Below are 17,412 nucleotides of genomic sequence, written 5' to 3'. Positions count from 1 at the left end.
TGAAAAGTGATCTATATATTCCAGATGAAGAAATGCCAACCTGAACAACGAAATGCTGGGATATTAGAGAAGTTGATTCTCAGGATAAACAATGGGTTTCAAGCTTCATGAAAAACTTTCCACCAGACCTGTTAAATGGGATTGATCCAGTAGCTGATTTGTACATATATTGACAATTTAAAAAAATTTTTTTTTTTTGAGAACCGCAAAGATAATCAACAATTCAACAAGAAAAAAAATCTAATGGGAGTTCATTATCATATACAGTAAAAATTCCTGTTATCCGGAATTCAAGCAATCGGCAGCCTCAAGCAACCAGCAAAGAAATAGCAGAAAATAAATAGGTAAAAAGACAAAAGTTTTAAATTGGCAGCCAATCATGTAACGTGCAATCTCAAGAAACCGCAAAATTCACTTATCCGGCATCTCCCAATCCCCATAGGTGCTGGATACCAAAGGTTTTACTGTATATAAACAATGTGCAGATGCCCTGAAAATTTTACCCATTGCAGCAAAACAAGTACATAAGATGCACTAACGACAACAGTATAGATTAAATTACCTCAAGACAGAAAAAGAGATAATAAATATAAAAGGAAAGATCAGTAAACAGTTAGTTAGTGGAAGAAAAAAGTGATATTTCTGTACTGCAGAAAGATCTTTGGGTGATCCTGGAATAGTTTTTGTTCAAGTTGGTATAGGGAGATTCAAGAGCCTAATAACAGTTGAATAAAAACTGTTCGTGAACCTGGAAGTGCTGGCTTTTCTGTATCTCACCTTTTGCCCAAAGATAGCAGCAAGTAGCTGTGACCAAGGAGATCAGGATCCTTTATGACATTGGCTGCCTTCTTGAGGTAGCATCTCTCATAGATGTCATCAATGGACAGAAGATCAGTGCTTGTGATGGACTTGGCTAATTTTGCCACTTCCTACAGCCTTCTGCATTCCTGGGAACTCAAGTTACCAATCCAGGAAATGACGCAACCAGTCAGTAGAATTTGCACACTATACTTGTCGAAATTTAATAGAGTATTCCACGTCATGTCAGTCTCCTCAGACTTCAAAGAAAGTAGAGGCAATGGTGTGCCTTCTTCACAGTTGCCTCAATGTGCTGGCTCCAGGAGCGACCTTCATTATGTGGACTCCCAGGAAGGTTTTAGAAGTTTCATTTTAGCCAAACAATTCTCTAAATTCAACATTTAACTATCATATATTTCAGCGTACAAGTCAAGTCAAAAAACCCTCAAAAATTACAAAAAATGGAAATTGATTTATATGCCAGATATACTTTTGAAACCTTAAATTCAGGTCAGAAATTGACACTGATTCAGCGTACAAAGACCCTGGAAGTGCCAATTCGACATATCATTGTGGGGGAGGGGGGGGGTCAGAGGTGAAGAGGGTGAGCAATTTTAAGTTCTTGGGAGTCACTATTTCAAAGGATGTTTCTGGGACCTAACGAGCTAACACACTAATGGCATCATGAGGAAACCACATTAGTGGCTCTACTTCCTCAGGAGTTTCCAGACGTTTGGTACGACACCAGAAACACTGGCAAATTTCTAGAGGTGTGGTGGAAATTGCACTGACTGGCTGGATCACAGTCTAGTATGGGGACACCAACACCCCTGAGTGTAAAGCCCTCCAAAAGGACATCACAAGCAAAATTCTCCCCACTATTGAGTACATCTACAGGGAACGCTGCCATCGGAGAGCAGCAGCAATCATCAAAGACCCACACCACCCAGCACACGCCCTGTTCTCACTGTTGCCATCAAGAAAGAGGTGTAGGTGCCACAAGACTCGCACCACCGGGTTCAGCAACAGCTGCTGCCCCTTCCTCCACCATCAGACTCTTCAATGACAAACTCAATCAGGGGCTCATTTAAGGACTCTAACGTGTGAACTTTATTTTCCCTTTGATCTCTCTGATTTGCAGAGTTTACATTCATTATCTGTTTGCATTCTTTGTTTGATTAAATGTTTACACACGTACAGTTTGTGTTTGCACCATCAATTAGCAGTAATTCTGCACCGCCTGCAGGAAAAAGGAACCTCAGGGTTGTATGTGATGTCATGTCTGTACTCTGACAATAAATCAGAAAAATCTACAATTCTTACATTCCTCTTCAAAGCTAAAACAGATTGTGCCACTTTTGCCTCTTTTAAAGCCTTTGGATTATGATCAGCTACATCTGGTTTGGCAGCATGCCCATGATGGAGCAAGTGCGAAAATTGATCCAGTGTTTCCGCTCTCTCTCTCTCAAATAGCTATTTTATGTAGACAGTACTCAGATTAACAAGTGCCCGTGTACTCAAGTTGTTTGAAGTTTATTTTAATTAATCCTTCACTGGTGATCCTCAATTTAGCTGTATGAACATTGTGAGCTTGGCAAGGTGTAAGGAAGCTACTGAACATTCCATAGTAAACTAACCCCAATCATAAACTATTCTGGGACCACCAAAAGATCTGTCTATACTATTGAAATGTCTCTTTTTTTTCTTGCACTAGCTAAAACTGTGATTTTTTATCTATCTATTCATATTTATCTCTGTTTCCTTCTTGGCATAGATGGCAGTTTAATTTATATCATTGCAGTTGGTGTATTTTATATACCTGTGTGGCTGTGGCAAATAGGAATTTTAGTGCATTTATATGTACATGACAAGAAATCTTATGTCATGATCACAGAATTTATTTGTTGCTGGGCATTCACACCAAAACAAATATCGTTCCTACACAGATATATTTCAAATATACGAGTATAACTGCAGGGAACCAGTGTATTTGTGTTCGCTGCTGTAATAATCTTCTGACAATTGACTCTTTATCTCTACCACAACCAGAGTACTAAACATGTTATAATGCATAGTAATGTTTGTATCCCAAGAAAAAACACTTCCTCAGCATTTATTTTAAGAAAACCAACGACTATAAGCAAAAATCTCCATGGAAACATACAAATTTATTTATAATTGTGGTTTATCAATTCAAGAGGATGCCAGGATTCTAACAAAATCATAAAGTTGGCTAGAAATTTCCAATTCATCCTTGAGAGTGATTTGGAGTGACATTAATAAAGTGAAGAAAACTGAGGTCCTCCATCAGCCAGCTCCCCACCATGACTACCAGCCCCCCCACATCTCCATCGGGCACACAAAACTCAAAACGGTCAACCAGTTTACCTATCTCGGCTGCACCATTTCATCAGATGCAAGGATCGACAATGAGATAGACAACAGACTCGCCAAGGCAAATAGCGCCTTTGGAAGACTACACAAAAGAGTCTGGAAAAACAACCAACTGAAAAACCTCACAAAGATAAGCGTATACAGAGCCGTTGTCATACCCACACTCCTGTTCGGCTCCGAATCATGGGTCCTCTACCGGCACCACCTACGGCTCCTAGAACGCTTCCACCAGCGTTGTCTCCGCTCCATCCTCAACATCCATTGGAGCGCTTACACCCCTAACGTCGAAGTACTCGAGATGGCAGAGGTCGACAGCATCGAGTCCACGCTGCTGAAGATCCAGCTGCGCTGGATGGGTCACGTCTCCAGAATGGAGGACCATCGCCTTCCCAAGATCGTGTTATATGGCGAGCTCTCCACTGGCCACCGTGACAGAGGTGCACCAAAGAAAAGGTACAAGGACTGCCTAAAGAAATCTCTTGGTGCCTGCCACATTGACCACCGCCAGTGGGCTGATAACGCCTCAAACCGTGCATCTTGGCGCCTCACAGTTTGGCGGGCAGCAACCTCCTTTGAAGAAGACCGCAGAGCCCACCTCACTGACAAAAGGCAAAGGAGGAAAAACCCAACACCCAACCCCAACCAACCAATTTTCCCTTGCAACCGCTGCAATCGTGTCTGCCTGTCCCGCATCGGACTTGTCAGCCACAAACGAGCCTGCAGCTGACGTGGACTTTTTACCCCCTCCATAAATCTTCGTACGCGAAGCCAAGCCAAAGAAGAAAGAAAGAAGAAGGAATAAAGTGGAACAATGACTGGCTTGGACACCATCCACTGCATCAAAATGTACTTGCGATTGAGGCCAATGTCTTGGTGGCCATTAACATTGTACATCTTTGTGACAGAAAATATGCTGGCCACCTGAGGCTGTTCTAGCCTAAATTGGGTATCTGACAGCATGAGGCGTTTGGGACTGATCAATGCCATGGGCTCCAGGAACCGTGAAACATCTTTTCAGGTTTCATGCAAGGCTGGGTGGTGTGGATGAGGAGGGAGAGACAAAGAGGCACCCATTGTAATTTGACGCTGGCAAAGAACAAAATGTAAATTTCTCCATCCAATTGAAATTCTGATGATGGGAATGCCTGAAATATTAAATTAGATTATTGTTTTACAATCACTGATTTGCTGCATAGCATAGCCAAATCGGATTGAAGTTTTTCCTACATGATTTGGTCACACCACCTTTACCTGCAGCCACCAGTCACACAACTCTGCTCATCTCCAACTGCAACTAATAAATTAAATTATGCAAACCCTCAAAAGAACCACAGCTTCTTTTTTTTTAAAAAAAAGCATTTATGATAGTTTTTCCCTGAGTTTTGTGCAACAAGCAAGTGAAATTATCTGTGAATTGGGATTTTTCTCATTTAGTACGTCCGAGAGAGAATATTACAGAACACAAAAAATGATTCAAATAAGTTAAAAACAAAATCAATAAATCCTTTTGCCATGCTGTAAAATTTACCTTTTGAAGCAATACTATTTTACAAGTTCAATCACAAGTAAGTGCAGAAAATGATAACTACCTACTACTGCTTTGTTGGTGACCTATAAAAATCCACTCAGTTATGCCCTTGCAACAGGATGCAAATCAAACAAAACCACAAAGTAAAATTTGCACAGTATGAAAACAAAAGCATCTGCAGCTGCTGGAATCTTGAGCAAGCAGAAACTGAAGGGCTCAGCAGGTCAGACAAAATCCATAGAGAGAAATGGACAATCAAGGAAATCTTTTTTTTTTAAGATTGAGGTTGGAAGGGGAAATGGCAAGCAGAAGAGGTGGGGGAAGGCTGGAGAGATTGGACCAATGGAGGTGGGAGAGGTGAAATGAAGATGACAGGTAAGGGTAGTCTTCTTCCCTTCTTGTCTCCCCACTTCACCTCTCCCACCTTCATTTGTCCAGTATATCATTACCTCGTGGCCCTTTCCTTGCACATCCCCACTACTGTTTGCTTGACATCTTACTTCCCACCGGATTCCCAAAAGAGCACCCTGACCCAAACCATTGGATTGACTGACAGTTTATCTCCATGAAGGCTGCCTGACCTGCTGAATCCCTCCTGATTTTCTTTGTTCATTTGATATAGTACAGAGTCTTTGCCAGGTAATACAATACTGCATCTGAACCTTAACTTCAATGACAATCTTCCAACTCTCCTGGCACACATCGTTTTGTTTAGGGGGAAAATGCCAATTAAGCCAATGTAAGGTGATTCTGCAAAGGGGCTCAATCTACTGCAATGGGAATTTTTGAGAATTTCTTTACCAATGGGTTTGAATCTTATTTTCTTTTTCCACAAAAGCAATATTCAAATTCCAAAGAAATAGCCAACTTTGCCATAGAACCTCATTCACATACCAGTCATAGGTAAATGACAACTCCACTTTGTTAAGCAAAAATGAACATCCTCAAAAGACAATGCGGGGAACGGTTTAAAATGTTTTAAATTAAAGCAAGAACTAAATGACGGTTTTTTTCCCCCCCCCATTTGGAAGGAAATGCTTGCACATAATTCGTTGTAACAGTTATCGTTTCAACTGCCTGAAAGAGAAACACTTCAGTAATCAATTTGGCCTGTTCCAAAAATTCAGAAAATTACAAAATCAATCAGAACCAAATAAACACTCAATTCCCAAATTCAACTGCAACAAAGTTTCTGAATTCTTGAAATCTGTTAATAATTTGTTCAAGCTGTGCTGTCCACATTCACAGGTTTTCCCTCAAAGAACTCCAGTAAGCTAAACTTGATGCTTGTGACATTATTTATATTTAAGAACTGAAATTGCTCAAGATACCTACAGGTACATTGTTACTTCATTAAACCTTTGCAATGGCAAAATGATAAATAATCAGAGATTTTGTGAGAGATCTCCTTAATATTTGCAGGTAAATACTACGCAAACATTTGAGAGCAGAACAGAGCGTATTTGTCTGTCACTGATTGCACATGTTGCAGGGTTATTTATATTGTTCATATTTACAAAGTAAATTACTCTGCCAAAGGCATCAACTCGTGTGCTTTGATGGAAGTATGGTTAAAATTTTGTGAAGAATGAGCGAGCATTTCCATTGTTGGAGACCAAATGCATTCATCCAGAAAATACACAAATACTCTATTCACAAATTCTGTATAACTTCATGCTGGCTGAAATATCAATAAAATATACTTATTTTCTAAATAATGGCAAGTTGCACCAATTATTCCATTTTTTTTCATGAAATATAGAATATTTTTTGAATAAAATTACACACATTTAGTCAAGCTGGATATTGAAGACAAGAACTCAAAATAGGATGGGTCTGTTCACTGCCTGGATGACCATCAATCCATGCACTGGTTGGTTATCAAAATTCAAAGTGGGCTTTGTTATTCTTGGAAGGGTGATGATGTTAAAGAAAGAAAGGTCATAAAAAAAAGGAATGGTAAAAGGCATCCAGCTATTATCCACTCCCCTGGAGTTCGACCCAATATAAGAGAAACAAAAACTGCAGATGTTGGAATCTCGAGTGAACAAAGAGAAGCCGGATGGACACCACAAGTCAGGTCACATCCACAGAGTGAAAGACTCAGTGGGTCAAGCAGCATCCATGGAAAGAAATAGCCCAGTTTAAAGTTACTTAATCGAACAGGATTCACTCTACTGCTGGCATTCCTTCAGACCAAGCACGAGAGTCATGGAATACCAAGCGGAGTAGTGTGTTCGCAGCTTCTTTGCACAAATATGTAACAACTTTTCCTGAGGCAAGATATGGTCATGAGCCACTGGTATTCTCCTCTTTAAGTGATTATTTTAATTTTCTATATTTTCCACAGGCCCTGAGCTACTTAGACCATTCCAGAATTACCAGTTTGGCAGAAAATGTTACTTGCGTGCCAAGATTTTGACCAACTCCAAAAAAAGTGATGAGAATACTTTACAAGTACTTCAACTGTCACTGGCCTCAAAGAGATCAAAGGTCCACACAAGTTTGAGATGGTTGATCTGGTAACAATTGGACATCCTGAGTCAAAAGGTTATGCACTTGAATCTCATTCTAAGTGCATGACCAACTTAAATTGCCACACAAGAATAATACTGAAGTGGAAATGTATTCCAAGCTTGTGTCCATGATTAGCATTTCAGTGCAGAAGGGAATAAAATAAACAAGTTGGCAATTCAGTCCTTCAAGCTTGTTCTGCTATTTAATAGGTGATCCTCTATCTAAAAATCGTATTCACATTCACCCCTTGACCCTTCATTGACTTTTTGTGTCCAGGGTCAGTAAGGTTGGCGCAACAGTTGGCACAACGCCTTTACAGCGCCAGCGATTGGGACTGGGCTTTGAATCCGCGCTGTCTGTAAGGAGTTTGTATGTTCTCCCTGTGTCTGTGTGGGTTTTCTCTGGGGGCTCCAGTTTCATCCCACTGTTTGAAACATACCGGGGTGTAGTTTAATTGGGTGGCACGGACTCGTGGGCCAAAATGGCCTATTACCACGTTGTACATATAAAATTAAAATTAAAAATTAAATTAAATGTCTCTCCATATATTTGGCCTTTGGCTATCTCAATGTTCTGTGTAAACAATTTTACAGGTTTGCTGAGTGAAGACATTTCTCATCTCAATTCTATATACTTTACCCCATTTCTTGAGATTGTGACCCCCAATTCTGGAGGCTTCAACCAGGAAAAGCATCCTCCTTGCATACAGTCTGTTAAGCCATGTCCGATTTTGTAGATTTCAATGAGATCTGGTGGAGGCAGGCCAACCCCATCTCTCTACACATGACAGTACCACCAATCAGTTTGGTGAAAGTTTGGTAGTAAACATGGTCTTCCTGGAGTGAGATGACCAAAACTGCACAGGTGTAGTCTAACCAAACCCCTATTGTAGCATGACATTCTTGCTCCTGTATTCAAAACTTCTGGCAATGAAGGGTGGTGCGGTTGGCGTAGCAGTTAGCACAATGTCTTTACAGCACCAGTGATCAAGGCCGGACCTGGGTTCGAATCCCACGCTGTCTGTAAGGAGTTTGTACGCTCTCCCCATGTCTGGGTGAGTTTTTTCCAGGGACTCTGGTTTCCTCCCACTCTTCAAAAACATACAGGGGTATAGTTTAATGGGGTATAAATTGGGCGGCACGGACTCGTAGGGCTGAATTGGCCTGGTACAGTGCTCTATGTATGTATGTATGCCACTGTGAAACTTTGCTTTCAATTGTTTTTGCTCTTGATTATTTACCTTCAGTGATTAGTGCATAAAGACAGTCAAATCCCCCTTTGGATCAACATTTGCTAACTAATCGCATTTCAATTCAGTTTTCACCCATTAACCCAGTTATATTGCATCTGTATGTATTTGCCCACTAACTCAACTTGCCGATATTTCTCAGTTTTTAAAATGTGGTATTAAATTTACCACTCTCCAATCAACAGAACACTTAATCCACAGAATTTGAGAAGATGAACCCTGGCATTTACTGGAATCTCCCATCTATTTATTCAGCACTTTTTTTAGACTAATGTTTTCCTCTTTTTTTCTTTCTTCTCATTAATATCAAGGTTCCCAGACATTTCAGGCATTCCTGCTTTTTAAAAACAAATTGATTTTTTGTCTCTTAACCAACTATTTCTTGCACAGTCAGTAAGAAGTTACACAAGTAATTGATTCAGCTGTATTGCTATCATTCATAGGGCACTGTTAGTCTGAGATGGCTGCTGTGTTAATCTACAAAACCACATTGTGCCTCAGATGGTAAATTAGAAAATAATTAACCGACTGACTTTAATCTGTGAATACAAGGTGATGCATTTTGGTTGGTGTAATAATGGTACAACATACACCTTGAATGAAAGAAGCTAAGGAAGGAACAAAGGAACCTCGGGGTACCAATCCAAAGATTCTCAAAGGTAGCGGCACAGAGATTTTGGGAGTTGAAGGAATGCAGGATGATTTCCTTGGTTAGTTGGGGCATACTACTGGAGCAAAGACATTTTGGAACAACTTTGGTCACAATATTGAACAAAGAACAATAGTACAGCACAGTATGGGCCACTTTACCCATGACGTTACGATGACCATTATAAACCTACTCCACAATGAAACTAATACTTCCCTACCTCACAGCCCAGCACCCACAATTTTCTTACATCCATTTGCTAATCCTAAAGATTTTCTTTTAAAACATCCTTATTGTATTAGCCTCCACTACCAATCTCTGTGTAAAAATCTACCTCTGATGTCTCCCCTAAATTTTCCTACACTCACCTTAAACGGATGTCCTCTAGTATTAGCCATTGCCATCCTGGGAAAAAGATGGTTGCTTTCTACTCTTATCTTATACATCCCTGTTAAGTTGCATCTTGTCCTCTGTTGCTCCAAAGTGGCTCGCTCAACCTTTGATCATAAAAACAAGCTCTCCAATTTAGGCAGCATCCTGGTAAATCTCCTCTACGTCCTCTTCAAAGCTTCCATTTCTTCCCATAACAAGCTGGCCAAAACCAAGCACAATTCTCTGTGTGGTCTAACCACACCTTCTAAATATTGAAGCTGAAATATTGGGTGCACTTCTAGTCATCATGTCATAGAAGGGATGAGACTGCACGGTGAGGGTGCAGAGGAGATTCACCAGGAAGTTACCTTGGGTACAACTTTTCAATGAGGAGAAACAGATAAACTGCATTGGCTTTCCTTGGAGTGAAGGAGACTGAGGGGTAGGATCTGATGGAGGCACATAAAATTATAAAAGGCATAGATAGGGAAGATAGTTAGAAACTTTTCCACATGGCAGAGATACCCAAAGGCATACATTTAAGATAAGAAGCAAGAAGATAAGAAGGAATCTAAAGAACACTTTTTTCACCAAGCAGGTGGTTACAATTTGGAATGAGCTACCTGAATGTGGTGGAGAAAGATATTCTCATAACATTCGAGAACTGTCTGGATGGCAGTGAATCGCCAAGCTAGAGTAGGCTACAGACTAAGTGCTGGAAACTAGCACATTTGATTGCGGACATTTGATTGGCAGCCTGGATGTGGTGAGCCAATGGGCCTGCTTCTGTGCTGCAAGGTTCTACGATTTGATTGCAAGAATCAATCCAATAAATCTGCACTTCACTGCTTTCAAAGTAATTTTATCCTTTCTTAGCTGCAGAGACAAGAACTATACACGCTTTGAAAGTTCATCACAGCCTTGCACAGCACAGCAAGTCTTCCGTAAACTTATGCTGTATAAATTTCCAGTATTCTGGAACAAAAGTAGATGAATGGAACTTACTAACTGTTTTCACAAATCCCTTGGGCTGAAAAGCCTCCTTCAATGCACTAACAATTCTGTACAAACCCTTTACAATAAAGGATATCATAACATTTAGCATCCTAATTACATATTAAATCCAAGTTATGCAAATGATTGTACATCAAAAATCATACTAAAATTTCAATCATTCAAATGAGCACAAAACTAAATATTATGCAAATTATTCCCTTGCGAGACAAGCAGATACGATCCAAATAAAGTATAGTGCATATGTAATCCAAATGTTCTTCAACTGGGAGTTTGTAAGCCTCAAATTACTTAAACGTTTAGCATCAAAAATTAACTTTACCCCTGCAAGTGTTTCCAAGTTTCTGACAAAAGTAAAGCTTGCTTGGTTTTGAACTAATGGATAAGTCTCATTCGTACAACTTCAGAGAAGGGATCGAATGTCCTCATAAAATTTAAGTCAGGGAAGTTTTGGAAAATATGTGGGTATATTCCAAAATATTAGAAGATTAGTAAGTTTTCATTCTCCAATATACAAAGAAGGCACTTCTGTTTATTCCCTGATCTCAAAAAACTTTCTATTTTGGAAATGATGCTATGGAAACCGTTACTAATTACCTCCATTTTCTCTTTGGGACAAACAGCCATGATTGTCTGGTTGACAAGTGAGACCTCTAGTGGCCACAGCAATGAACCCAGAAAACAGTTGGTCACGGTGTGACACGCAAGCATTGGATCAGATTCATTGTTCTATAATAAGCATACAAATGCACCAAATAATCCTTTCAGAACAGTGATTTAATAACATCTAGAAAGGTACAACGCGACCATGTTACTCACCTGTTATTTTATTTTTTTTTAAAAACAGGCTAAATGCATTTATTTATTCAAAGCACTCATTTCACATGAAAACACTGCTAATAAATCAAGCTCCCAGGTAAAAATATTTAGGAAAATGTTGTTCCAATCAGAAAAACATCATCCACGGTTTATAACTATTCTATATTATCAACTGGTAATGCTTTCTTTCACATTTTCTCATTTCAAGTAAAACTAAATAAAATATGAATAACTAATTACTTTTTTAGAACAAAATATTATTAGATCATTCAATCTTCTTTGTTGCAGCATTGCAATAATTTAGCCTAATTGAGATCAAAGATAAGAACTTTCATTATTTTTGTTCAGATGCAGTACAAGCAAGAAAGTGGGCAAAAATATGAATTCAAATAGACCCAAAATGTTACTCAGCTCATCATACACATTGTGTCTAGATTATGCTGGGAACTACCAGCAAGATGTACCTCTGCAAAGACCATTTGCATAGAACTATTCTGTAGCTTACCGCAGTGCCCATTGAAAGCTTGTGGCTTGACTACCTGGTTGCAGTGACTGCACACAACTAGGTAAAATTCATCATGAGCTGGACAGTGGCCAAACAAGTGCATATCTGTAACAGAAAGAATCTGTGTCATTGTGCTGCAGAGTTGTACATTGCAAAAATATTGAGCATGCACAGTGGAAGACACATTCAAATGGCCTTTTGATCTAAAATGTTTTGCAAAGCATTCAGTGTCTAATATGCACAATGGTAACTAAAGGTATTGTGGAACCATGTTTGACAGATTTAAAGATAGCAAAGTATGGTCAGAGAGAAAAGAGGCACCAAAGCATAATGCAATACCAATTGAGCTATTCCCCCAGGCTGTACAGTATTTGTTGGCATCCAGAACACACTGTCCTCTGTTGGATTTTCCTTCCCATCATTGCTGACAACTTTGAGTTCATTAGTATTATGGGAATAATTTTTATTTGAATACCATATATCTTTTTATTTCAAATAATGTCAGATGGAGTATAAAACCCACTCAACGTGCAGAAAAGAAAAAGGCCTTCCTGCAAAAAGAACTTTAGTTTTTTTTAAAATCAACAAGATTCTGTGTATTGTCATTTGCTTCTTTCCAAAGATAGATGGCCCAACTTAAAGGTTATTTGGGAATTTGAGGTACCTCGCAAGAAAGAGTGGTTACAGTAGAAGTAAAAATGAACAATGTAAATGTTTCTGTTTTACAAATAGTAGATTGGGTTCGCACAAAGTCCTCCCACTTTGAACCCAGCTGAAACTGGGCCAAATGACAAATATAATTGAAATGAATTTAGGCGATCTAAATCTAGTTCTCCAAGTATAACCTGAAGCATGAAATTACACTCAACCAAGTAAAATGTTCCAATTTTTCCCATCCCAAAACCAACAGCACAAAGAGGAAAAATTCAACACAAGTTAGCACCAAATTAATAAAATCAAGATCAAACCCAATTTCAGCCTTAAGATGTGCTTTACACTCAATATCCTTTTTATTATGACCATGATTTCCTTCTCTGCTCCAAGATTTTCAAATCCTCTCACTCTAGCTTGCAAACATAGAAGATTCCGAAAATGGTCTAAATGCAGTAACTAAAGTCGTGTCCAACTTTTGGTTTACTCACCACTCATTATTGCACCTCCAGTGCATTAATTCTGCCCTCATTATTGGGGTCTTCCACCATGTTGCCTATCCTTCAATCCAATCTTCTCCAGTCCTTTCCACAAATCTGTCTAATACCACCCCACCACCCCCCTCCCCCCCAACCTCAATGAATGGCACAATTCCTTTGTGGTATCTTTTGGACATCTTTGGATTAAACTTGTTGCACAGCAGCTCATAATTATAAATTAGAAATGCTTAACTAGAGGTATAGTTTTAAAAGATAGAAAATGAAAATTGAAGTTTTAAACAAGGGTCGAAGGCCATGGAATTGACCAGTTAAAGGTACTTAGTGCAGGAAATTCCAGATTTCAAGATCTGAAAGAAATAGGGATTACAAAGTCCACATTTTTGCCAAGCATCCACTCTGTTTCAGCGACCATCCATTTGCAACATTCCTGGGAGTAAACCCAATCTGGTGTCGAGCAAGGCTGCATTATCCCCCAAAATTTCTCAATTTTTCTTGCTGCCTCATTGCACCAGATCTCCAAAAGCTTCCTGCTGCATTAGGCTATCTACAGGACAATCAGACAACTGTTCAATCTCCGTCACCACTCCAGAACCAAGAATACCCAACTTTAGTCATCGAGTAGCACTACAGATAGACACCTGCTCGGAGGGTATACTGTATATTCAAAAGGCAAGGTGGGCCTTTCGCTAAAGTCCTCTTGCAACTTCACACCAAAGCTGAAGTCCTCTCGCAACCTACTCATGTTCTATCCTCTAACCATAAAGGATGAGACCCCCCCCCCCCACCAAAAACCCATGTCCACTTCCTTCAACTTGACAGCCACCAGTCAATCCTTCATTGATGGTAGAGGGTCAGAGATGCTGTGTGCTGGATAAAAAGAGCCCTAGTTAAGCAGCACCTCATTTGAATGCCATTAATGGAGGAAAAAGAGACCCCCAGTAATCTTCTTGGGTTTTCATGATCCTCTGTATTGACTTCTGGTCTGATGCTTTACAGCTATCAAGCATGACATTAACCTTTCTCTTCATGGCGCCAAAAAAGCCTTTGGCAAACTGAAGGAAAAAAGCATCTGAATATCAAAATCACAAACCATAAAGCTCATGGTCTAACAAAGAGTGATCCCTGCCCCTGACACATGGACTACCTACAGCAGCCAGCTCAAAACAAGGAAGAGATACCACCAATGCTACCTCTGCAAAATCCTCCAAATTCATTGGTAGCTTAATCAAGCCAACGTCAGCTTTATGTCCAACATCTGTGATCCAAGTCTGTGGATTCATATGCCCAATACCGCTCTCCTAAAACATATTAAAGGATTCCAAGCTCCATCCAGCAAGAAATTAACAGGTGAATGGATGAAAAGTTTCAAGGATACGCCCACATTCTCTCTGAAAAAGTGCAATTCCCCCCCACCAAGCATGGGAATCCCAGGCTCTTGATTGCTCAGTGAAGAAGGAATTCTCAGGATGACATTGGGCTTATTCACTGGAGGTCAACAGATGCCAGGCATCAAGGCAGAAGGAGCACGTCCACCTCCCACTTGCCAGATCCCATCCTAATCACAACTACCGTGTTTTAGAGGAGTCTCTATCAACACAGGATTGATGGACTGGAATTTTGCCCAGAGCTCTTTTAAACACATGATTTTCTTCCTCTCTACTATTTCAGGCAAACATTAACATGAAGAAGGTTGTTGTCATGTCCTGTCATCAATCAACACTCCACGCTCTCCATTCTCCACCCACAACATTCAGATTACAAAAAACTCAGCTTTATTCAAAAGTCAATGACTGACTCTCAAGGGTCGGCTATGGTCATTTATTTGTGAAATCAATTTAATATAAACCTCAAACTTCAATGAGAAGCAACTGAATTCATCAACATACCAGCACCAGTGATATCTGTGGTCTGTAGTATTGCATTCAACTCCAAGCAAAATATTGTATCTCAGGCATTACTTGGATTATGAGATTAACAATTTTAAAAGCAATCAGAAACCACTGATTTAATTTAAGATATCTACACTCTGTTTTTTTTCCCCACTGATTCAAAGAGGAATAAAAACAAACCAAAACTAACATATTTTTCTCAATGGACACAGGGAGAAACATATGGTAACACCATTGTATTTACAACCATTATGATTTTAAATATTAATTAAAACAATTATTCCTGACTTCAAAGCAACTCATGATGTAGCTTTGCCTACTTGTCCATTCAGTCTGCAAATACAACCCCAAATTTCCGCTTGCCCGTTGCCTTCTCCTTCCCACTCCCACTTTGACCCCTCTGACTTCACTGAACCATCTAGATTCAAGGAATGAGTTCAACAATTTCAAGCCATAATCATTTCCAGCTACTGCATTTTAAATCTGAGGCAGATTGTTTTTTTCTCCTTCTTTTAATGTCTGCCAAACATTCTGCTTTATTCATTTACATGAACATGAAGGCAAGTAGCAATTTTAGTTTGATTTGAAATCACGCTCAGCACAGCCGCAGCTTAGAGAGAACCTTGGGAGACATGCAAAATGGTGCGGGAGCAGAGTGGAGTGAAAGGCACAAGGTTCCTTCGGGTGCACAACAGAGCCAACTTTTCATGGATCCATAACACCTCCTCATCCGTCAGGAAAACACAGCAGTGCCTATATTTCTTCAGGTGGTTGAGGAGGGGAAAGATTACCGGCACCCATCTTGACATTTTACAGGAGTGCAATTGACGGTGTCCTGTTTGGCTGCATCATTGTCTGATATGGTAGCTGTAAAGCATCGGACCAGAAGTCAATAAAGAGGATCATGAAAACCCCAAGAAGATTACTGGGGTCTCTTTTTCCTCCATTAATAGCATTCAAATGAGGTGCTGCTTAACTAGGGCTCTTTTTATCCAGCACACAGCATCTCTGACCTACTACCATCAAGAAGTACAGAAGCATCAAAATCAGGATTGCCAGTTTGGGAAATGGGTTCTTCCACAGGGTGTGTGTGTGTGTGAAGAAACACCATTTTGTCTGGTTAAATGTACAGTCAGATGATAATAAACGACCATCAAATCAATTTTTTGTTATTCATTACTTCCTTCAACATCTTCTTTTATCTCTCTGTCATTAATTTCTTCTACCTTTCATCCTGACAGTCTTTGTCTTCTCCCCTCACCACTCTCTCTGCAGTGTCTTGTCTTGGAACCTGTGGTCTGCACCTTTGTTTTTGGTGGACCACAGTGAGGTGGTGGCAAAGTTGGGAGCACAACTTGGTACAAGGTTGAAAACATGAGCATTGCAGTCATAGTGATGATGGACGTGGGGTCCTCCCCATCAGTGTCTGTAGTTCTTGTCATCAGCACCTGAGGTGCCGTGCTGCACTGTTTCCTGCTGCACACTGCGGTGATCCAGGAGACACCAAGAAGGAAGTTACTTTAATGTTTGTATTTATATAAAAATACAGGTTTAATGAGAACACACATTGGATTCAGGGAGAATGATAAAGGGCAAAACATAAACATCACTGATGTTATCAGCAGTTAAATATGTAAAACAAAGTTGTAAATTAGATGCCAAAAAGAATGAACTGCTGCCTCCAAAACAAAACAAAAATCCCAGTGGTCTGGGAAGAGGATTGAACTTGCCAGCCCCTTGGTCCCCATCAGTGATCCATGCTAAGACAACCCCTCTCCACTTTCCGCAGGGACTGCTACCTCCATGGCTCCCTCATCCACTCATCCGTTCCCACCCATTGCCCCCACAGCACCTACTCCTGTGACCACAGAAAAACCTCAATTTGCGCCCACACCACCTCCCTCACCACCTTTCAGCCATAATCATAACCCTAATAGTCCTTCCAAATGAAGCAACGCATCACTCGTGAATCTGCACAGGTCATCTACTGCATCCGTTGCTCCAGTTGTGGGCACCTCCAGATCGGAGAGACTGGACATAGTCTTTGTTCAGCATCTTCACTCCTTCTGCCGCAATAGCGGGGATCTCCCAGTGGGAATTCATTTTGTTCCTCCACCCTACTCCAGCATGTCTGCTATTGGCCTCATACATTGCTAGACTAAGGCCATCCACAAATTGGAGGAACGACGCCTCAAATTGTGAATGGGCACCCTCCAACCAAATGGCATTAATATCAACTTTTCCTATTTCCAATAGCCTCCCTCAACTATCTCTTCCCTTCCCCAATCTTATTTTCTCCAGCTTTGACTCAGTCTTTCCCTTTCCTTCTGTCTCCTTTCCTCCAGCTAGTCATTCCCCCACTTAATTCTCACCTTTCCTTTCCTGGCCTCCTATTCATATCCAATTATCACCTTTTGCCAGATGGTCTATGCTCCTCACCCTGCCCTTTCTTCCCTTCTCCTCAGCCTTTTCATTCAGGCGCCTGCCTACTTTTTGCTCACATCTTTTTGCTCAGGCCCAAAATATC

At 40.3% G+C, this 17,412-nt stretch overlaps 1 protein-coding gene across 7 annotated transcripts in view; it reads right to left on the bottom strand.

Moving 5' to 3' along the window:
• The window catches only part of LOC138745878 (ataxin-7-like protein 1), a 192,210-nt gene that overhangs the window by 136,560 nt on the left and 38,238 nt on the right, over nt 1–17,412 (bottom strand). For all 7 annotated transcript variants that reach the window (XM_069903336.1, XM_069903335.1, XM_069903337.1 and 4 more), the window contains one exon: nt 11,846–11,950. In XM_069903336.1, the coding sequence (XP_069759437.1) occupies nt 11,846–11,948 (103 nt within the window). In that variant the 5' untranslated portion in view covers nt 11,949–11,950. The remainder of the gene's footprint in view (nt 1–11,845; nt 11,951–17,412) is intronic.

This window comes from Narcine bancroftii, chromosome 11 (assembly GCF_036971445.1).
Source record: "Narcine bancroftii isolate sNarBan1 chromosome 11, sNarBan1.hap1, whole genome shotgun sequence".
Taxonomy (NCBI): Eukaryota; Metazoa; Chordata; class Chondrichthyes; order Torpediniformes; family Narcinidae; genus Narcine; species Narcine bancroftii.
The sequence above is the reverse complement of the archived record's forward strand: the minus strand, read 5'-3'. Positions and strand labels throughout refer to the sequence as shown.